Source organism: Apium graveolens, chromosome 3, assembly GCF_009905375.1.
Source record: "Apium graveolens cultivar Ventura chromosome 3, ASM990537v1, whole genome shotgun sequence".
NCBI classification, from domain to species: domain Eukaryota; kingdom Viridiplantae; phylum Streptophyta; class Magnoliopsida; order Apiales; family Apiaceae; genus Apium; species Apium graveolens.
The window spans coordinates 48,209,743-48,218,097 of NC_133649.1; the positions used below are offsets into that span (position 1 = coordinate 48,209,743).

Sequence of the window (8,355 nt, forward strand, 5' to 3'; positions counted from 1 at the left end):
GTAGTGTTTAAGGGTTGATACATTTAGATGAGGGTCTTTCGTTATTGGAGGCGGAGGACGTCTGACTCGGATGGATTCCATACATGTGTTTATGTAAGGACCACCTTGAAGATGCATCAAAGGTGTGCTGGCACGTGTGTGTTTGTCTAAGTTGTTGGTTGTTGCCCCGTGCCACTCATTGGTGGGCTGTGGGATATGCTTGTGTTTGAGCTGGGTTGGGCCCGGATCTTTCCCGAGCCTGACTCTCCTGATGGCAGGGTTAGATTTCATCTGAGATGTGATCCTACTCATAGGTTAGGCTTGAGCCTGATTATCTATATGAGTCCGAATCATTCCACTAGCATGCCCCGGATTAGGGGTCCTGACTCTACACCTGAGTATGTCTCGCAAGAGAGGGCTGGATAGCTCATACACTATCATCTTCTAACATTTTGATCAATAAAAAAATCTAACATAAATGGTCCCTTAATAAAAAAGTCGAGAACATGACATGAAAATTTAAGGGGTTGCTTGGGTTTAGAATAAATATTTTATTATTTTATATAATATAATAATTATTAAAACTAATAACTTAATATTGCTTTAAAATTCATTTCATCACTAAATCAAACAATAATAAGTGAAGTATCCAACTCCAAACCACCTTAACCCTCCTATTGCTACCATTCCAACAAACGGCCCCAATAGACTTACTATCTTTATATAAATTGAGATGTTAATTGTTAAGAAATGAGTTGATAGTAGGGCGCGCGTGTGTTTGAGGGAGATACAGAGACACACAAACAGAGAGTTTGAAAGAAAGAAACATTTGTGAATATGGTTGTGGAAAATGTTGTGCACATGAATGCAGGGGATGGGGAATCTAGTTATGCAAACAACTCAAGCGTTCAGGTCTTTCCAATTTCTCTACATGTCACACACACTTACATTTTCATAAAAGTTTTATCTAAAGAAAGAAAACATTTCATCTTCAGAAATCTTTGTTATTGAAGTCGCGTCAAGTTTTAGAGGACTCCATCAATGATTATGGCATCAATGGATTCCCGCAATGCTTTAAGCTAGCTGATTTGGGTTGCTCTTCTGGCCCCAACACCCTCTTTCTTGTTAACACTGTAATTGACATTGTTCATGCAACATGCCAACACAAAGATTTTCATGTACCTGAATTTCAAGTTTTCTTGAATGATCTTCCCGGGAACGATTTCAATACGATTTTCAAAATGGTGCAACCATTCCATTCAAGGCTTGCAGATGAAAAGGGAGACACTTGTAAGGATAAGTGTTTTATATCCGGAGTTCCAGGTTCATTCTATACAAGACTTTTTCCTAGCACAAGCCTTGACTTTATCCATTCCTCTAGTAGTCTTCATTGGCTCTCTCAGGTAATTGTATCTTTAGTTCCCAGCTTTGAAACTGAAAACTATATATACCTTATGTGATTTTGAATATTGTTTTACTAAAGAATTAAGGTTCTATAATTTGAAAACTATATTTGTATATTTAGCATTATTACTGTTGTTTTAATTAAGAGACTAATTTAGTTTAGGTCCCTGAGAAACTAGAGAGTAACAAAGGACATATCCATCTGGCTGAAGGAAGTCCTCCTGGTATTTTTCAAGCCTACTTGAATCAATACACAAGAGATTTCTCAACATTTTTACGTCTCCGATGTAGAGAAATAACTCCAAACGGTCGCATGGTTTTAGCATTCCAAGGTCGAAGCAGTGCAGATCCCATCAGCAGTGGTTGCATTTTATTTGAACTTCTGGCCAAGTCACTACATGATATGTCAAGTGAGGTATTTGAAACAGGAGTCTTAATGATATGTAGCAGTGTTTCTGATATATCTTTAAGATATTCCTAACCCCTATTTCCCTACATGATGTATTGTTTTAGGGATTTCTCAGGGAAGCGGATATTGATTCATTTAATATCCCATTTTATAACCCTACCACCTATGAAGTTAAGGTTATAATTGATACAGAGGGCTTCTTTAGTCTTAAGAGTTTACAAACCTTTAAACATGACGTTGAAATACAATCCAGCTCTGACAAGGATACCAGGGGCAGAATGGTGGCTAAAGTATTCCGGGTTGTAAATGAACCCATGCTTGTTGCTCATTTTGGAGATACATACATGGACAAGCTTTTCCAAAGGTATGCACAGAGGGTGGCCGAGTATATCTCCAAAAACAAGTTAGAGTTCTTGCATTTGGTGATTTCCTTGAACAGAAATACTAATTAATCTTCTATGAGGACATATCACATGAATGAATAATTCAAAAATAAAGAATAAATAACTTCGCACCATTGTAAAATTATCCATGCTGAATAAGCATTTTATAACGTTTCCTTTTTCTGGTTACAATTAGTATTTCTGAAATTGTGATTAAAAACAATCTGGTCATGGTTTCCCTGAATGTTACAACCACGCCCAAATGATTCTGATGTGAGATAGCTTGCCTAGCAGATACGGCTATAGATTGATGGTATACTTCTGACTTTTGGTCACTATTATTGTAACTCAATAACCTGTTTCCTGAAAGCAACAGTATATTAATGTATATTGTACTATAATAACCAGAATGACCTATAATCTGTAGTTTGGTTAACCTTATTTTGGTTATCTCTTTTCATCACGACCATTTGATCTTCTTCTTCACCAGACCAAATAATCAGAGCCGTTAGATTCAAATACTAAAAAATACACTCCACAAGTTCTCAGGTTCGAATCCCGTCAACAACAAATATTTATATTATAATTTAGAAAGATACATATAAGTTCTCGGGTTCAAATCTTACCAACAACAAACATTTACATTATTATATATGAATAAGATCTCATCAGACATATACTATTTATACTTTTTGAACTTAATTTAAAATTATACACAATAAAATTATAATTATGTAATTATTATTTAGTATTTAATTATTTATATAAAATATTAATAAAAATAAAAATAAAAAAATATAAATATTAACCCAGACCCGTGCATCGCACCTACCGTAAGCTAGTTATAATAACCAGGGCAATATATGCGGAGTTAGTTTGAAATGGAAAAATATGAAACTGAAAATTGAGATTAGATTTAGCAACTACTGAAGAAAAAATTATGACAAGCTAATGGTAAACATACAAACAACATATTCAAGACACACGCTCACTATACATATATGAAGCATTAACATAAACATTGTACACGTCAGATCCTAAAATTTTGGCAAGTGTATGTCACCGGTCACCCGTGTCATGAGTCATCCTCAGTCTTGAGCTTGAGCTTATCAGCCAGTTATCCGACAAATTATTGGAGTTGTGAATATCGGTGATTGTTCAGATCGAGAAGGAGGGATTTTAGGTTTCATAATAGAGCAGCTGACTCCTCCACAAATGACGCCTCCCTTTCTGTAACATGCAGATGTTACTGCGTTACTTCTAACTCCTTCAACTGCCACTGTTGTCATTAGTAGCACCAAAACCATAAGTTCTAACTCTGTCTATTTAGCCATTGACTCTATATAGAGAACTAATGTTTATAGCTTAATCTGTATCCTACTATCACCACTTTCATGTATATTAATGATATTACAGAAATTTCTATGTATATTAATGATCGTAAAGTATTATGTGAGCGTGACAGTGAGGTTGCTTCACGCTGCTCTGCGCTATTAGTATTATAATTTATCGTCACGTTCGTAGGAAATTATGTAGAAGTAAGAATCTCAGAGAATCATGGATATTCTTTAACTGTATCTGCATAAACATTGAGTTTTAAAAAATGCTCAAACACACTCGTCTGCATTTAGAGCATGCATACCAGCCTATCTCCTTTTCTATATTGTAATATCCCGTAAATTTTAAAATTATATTAATAATAAAATAATATAATTATAAGAAGTATTAAATTTAAATAAAGATTATGATTTAAAATTGAATTAGAGTAGCCTAAAATTTGGATTCAATTCTAATATGAATTTTAAGATATAGGGTTTTTGTCTCGTTATAAATATACCCTATTCGTCTTCCTCGTCTTAATAATTGAAATTCGTAGAGTTTTATCACAAAAATCAGCAGTCTTGTAAAATTTGTAAAAAATTCACCGTAAGTCGGAATTCAGTGATACTGGACTTTTCGGAAAGATCTTTTCGTTATCTACAACTTTCGTGTTTCGTCTTTTTTAAGATAATATCGTTTAGAAGGTCAAAAAGGCTATATTCAGATCTGGTCAGGTTTTGAGTTGAGTACTTTTTGACTTTTATTTTCGGAAAAGTTTTGATACTCTGATTTTCGAATTTCGTGTAAAATATAAGAATTATGTTTCGAACTGTATAAGGAATAAGATACGAGAATCTTTTGAAACTCAGTCTCTACGTTTTCGAACCCGTTGGTAATTTACGCTATAATTCCGAAACTAACCTTAGATACCCTTAGTAGGCGCACGAGTGTGCAACTTTAGATATCTATTAAGGGCGCGTAATTATTGAATTTAAGATGGCGACCACTGGCAAAGCGTAGTATAAAAAATAAGAATTAGATGTCGGCTACTGGCAAAGTGTGGCCGTAGATCAAGACTGTGGTGTTTATAGGAATTGTAGTTTGATTTCGTTTTACTATGTTCTGATCTGTTATAAAATCTGCTCTGTTCTGTTTTAAATTCTGAATTTTAAAATATAAAACTTTGGGTTGGATTTATTTTAGAAAATATTTTACAAATTTATAATTGTTTTAAGAAAAATCGTTTTTATTAAAACACCAATTGTTTTCTGGTTAAATAGTTAGTCAATCTGTATTTGCTGGGCTTTGTAACTCATTACTTTCAATTTCAGATTTCGGCCTAAGAGTTCGAGTTGGATAGCATTGGAGTTTCATGGACTTAGGATTAGATTGGATTGACTTTTGGACTTTCATTAGTTGAGCTTTCGTAATAGTAACCTTTGTAATAGATTTTTGGATTAATAGATTAAATTTTGTAATAGTTTTGATTTAGAATTAATAGTCCGGAAGTGCCGGCTGTTACAGTTGGTATCAGACCTCTGCCCGGCCGGAAGTGCAGAGGCACTGCCCAGGTTCTGTATGCGTGTTTGTGAGTTTATGTCAAAAAGTAATCACCTCTCAAAGCCTGACAAGTTCTGAATATAGCCTTTTTGACCCTCTAAACGATATTATCTTAAAAAAATACGAAACACGAAAGTTGTATAGAACGAAAAGAGTTTTCCGAAAAGTCCAGGATCACTGAATTCCAACTTACGGTGAATTTTCAACGAATTTTACAAGACTGCTGATTTTTTTTACGAATTTTAATAATTAAGACGAGTAAGACGAATAAGGTGTATTTATAACGAGAAAAAACCCTATATCTTAACCTAAACGTCATCCATATTAGAATTGAATTCCAAATTTTAGGCTCAGTACTCTGATTCAATTTTAAATCCTAATTTTTATTTAGTTCTAATACTTCTTATTATATCATTCTATTATTAATAAAAAATTACGGGATATCACGTATATGCTTCTTCTTTTAAAAATTGTCAATTGGCCAATACTATATAAAGTGTACGCCCGCCATTAAAAGACAATTGTACATTGTTTGAATCGATACATGTTTAAAATTATAAATGTCATTATCTTGGAAACGTAGAATTTACCTGTCAACGAGGACTGTAAATATGTTCATTTTGTTGTTTGAGGCCCTGGCAATAGGAATACAAACATGTTTCTGGTATTCGTATCCACATTTAAAAACACAACCACCAAAAGATAATCTAAATCGTTTGAGACTGAAGTGTGGGTCTTTCAGTAATAATAATTTTAATCGTTATTTGTTTATCAAGTATTAAATTTGACAGAATCCGTGGCGGTAGGGCCGTCAAAAAAAATCGAAAAATCCGATATTGGTCCGAAAAATTTGTATCCGTATTCGAGAAAAAGCGTATATTATCCGTATCCGAGAAAAAACGGATATTATCCGTATCCGAGAAAAAGCGGATATTATCCGTATCCGAATTCAGGATACTCGAATCCGAAACTAAATACATATATGATATTTAAATTATATAAATATATAATTATATATGATTTAAATTTATTTTTTTAGTTTATAGTGTGTGTAAATGTATTAAATAATACGTTTATTCAAATTTTATGTAATTGTACACATATTTTATACATATATAAATATATTATTTGTATTTAATCGTAGAAAATGTTCTGTAATCATCGTCAAAACGGTAGAGGTAACAAAAAATTCAAAAAATCCGATATTCGTCCGAAATATCCGCATTCGTATCCGAAAAAAAAACGGATATTATCCGTATCTGAAATAAAACGGATATTATCCGTATTCGAATCCGATGATTACGGATGCGGATACGGATATGCCTGACATATCCATAATATCCGTATCCGAATTATCCGTTTGACAACCCTACGTGGCGGCCTCATTGAAACTATCATGCAAATATGCAAAGCAAGGACAAAAATGGTTGTCGTTATAAATCTGTAGTATATGTACTGGTACTATAAATACATGTCAGTTCTCCAATTAGCCTCACCCTCACCACACCAAAGATTTGGATTTTGATATAGATCATATAATGGCTAAACAGATGCGATTAACACTTATGCTATTGGTCCTTCTGATCACAACAGTAGAGGTAAAAGGAGGAAACAGATATAATGTAGTCACAACTACTAGATGTTGCAGAAAAGGAGGCGCCATATACCCTTGTACAGAGTCTCCTACTCCCCCTTTATCTCCTCCGTCGGAATCAACACTAACAGCGCCTCCAGTTGCTCCTCATTCACCACTTTCACGTTTTCTACTTAACCACAGGGGTGGTGGTTAGAGGTCATACATGGAAGACCCTCTCCCCTATAATTATTTCCTTTTTCATTTTGTGTTTCTTAAAATGTCTAGTCGTTACGAATTTTGACAGTAAACTGTATATGACTCTACCTATCTTTGTTTACCTTAGTACTGTACTACTTGGTTGATCTTCAATTGCAAATTTCAATGTAATGCAATTAAGATAATGACAAATATAGACTTCAAATCGTTGAATATGGTTTGCTTCATATTATACGCCAAAATTTTACTTTGTTTATACATCTAACCAACAAATTCATATGAAGAGTTGTTACCATTGCAAACATATATCCACACGGGAATGTATCAAAAAAGAATGATATTAACTAACATGTTGATCAACCTTTTAACATACATATCATCAACTTTTCCATGTTGAAAAATATGAAAGTAGTTTATATTAGCACCACAGTTTACGCTACAAGAAAGTGCTCACCACAGTTTACAGAATCTTGCTACAGTGTAGATTGGCCAGCTGAACCGTGTTTCTGACCTATACGAAGAGACTAGGGTATCATCTACACAACACTCTCTCTCAAGCATTACTATCTCACCACTAAAATTGAATTACCAAATTTCACCGTAAAATTATAGCTAGAGTGGTCTATATGATCTCTCTAATTTTCAATTAATTTTGAAATATAGTATAATATCGTAACTTTGGTAGTTGTCCATGTTCATAAAGTACATTTGTAGTTTTTGTGATAAATTGAGATAAAGGAAAGTCGTTGCCACTGTATACAAGAACAAGAAAGAACCAGAAGGGTAAAGTGGTAAAATCAGCAGCTAATAAAGAGGACAAGAGTCAGCAACAGAGTCAAAGGGCTGATCTGATATAACAATAGATATCAGGGGTGTTATGTATTAAAAACTAAGGTATATAACTGTTGTATTTATTACTAAGGAACATGAGTTTCAAGGCTCGATTTGACTGCCCTTGTGTTTCGTGACTCGATCTGCCTTAACAAGATGCCTACGTACCTTGCTGATTGCCAATGATCAAGTCAAAAAACATAGTTCTGATTTGTGGGGTGAGACCCCTTATATAGATGTTTGGAGTCCTTGAATTGGACTTGGGTTATGAGACTTGGTGATCAAGTCTCAGAATTATAATGGACTTTGGAGTCCTAGAAAGTAGGAAGCTGATTCCTTATCCCACCAGGTTCCTTGGAGGACAATCTACAAGGATTTATATCCCCGCTAGGACTTATCTTAATAGCTGTTTTTCTCCCTTATTAATTAATTACGAAATTAATTAATATTCAGAGTTATGGGCCTTCTTTGTTCCATCAGGCCTGATCTGGTCCATCACGCCTGATCAATGTGTTAACCTTTTTGGTCTGAATGTCATACATCTTCTTATTGGGCTCCATGGCCAAAGTCATGTGTAACATTAACCACATAATCAGGATTTATTTATTCCCTATCATTTGCCCCCCAACTTTTGGGAAACAGTGACTAAGTTTCGCAGAAATTAAGTTCATTTGTTC

At 34.2% G+C, this 8,355-nt stretch overlaps 1 protein-coding gene across 1 annotated transcript; it reads left to right on the plus strand.

The window, feature by feature from the left end:
* The first annotated feature begins 670 nt into the window (after nucleotides 1–670).
* On the plus strand, nucleotides 671–2,565 carry LOC141710703 (putative jasmonic acid carboxyl methyltransferase 2). Its single transcript, XM_074513245.1, has 4 exons — nucleotides 671–891; nucleotides 975–1,382; nucleotides 1,547–1,798; nucleotides 1,897–2,565. Exons 1-4 carry the CDS (start codon nucleotides 817–819, stop codon nucleotides 2,242–2,244), a joined length of 1,083 nt encoding a protein of 360 aa, XP_074369346.1. The 5' UTR covers nucleotides 671–816; the 3' UTR covers nucleotides 2,245–2,565.
* Nucleotides 2,566–8,355: the final 5,790 nt, after the last annotated feature.

Excerpts from the sequence above, each read along its gene's own strand:
- LOC141710703 (XM_074513245.1), top strand. The coding sequence starts at position 817 with ATGGTTGTGGAAAATGTTGTGCACATGAATGCAGGGGATGGGGAATCT. Across the intron at positions 892-974 it reads CAAACAACTCAAGCGTTCAG|AAATCTTTGTTATTGAAGTC; the intron begins GTCTTTCCAATT and ends TTTCATCTTCAG. Across the intron at positions 1,799-1,896 it reads TACATGATATGTCAAGTGAG|GGATTTCTCAGGGAAGCGGA; the intron begins GTATTTGAAACA and ends GTATTGTTTTAG.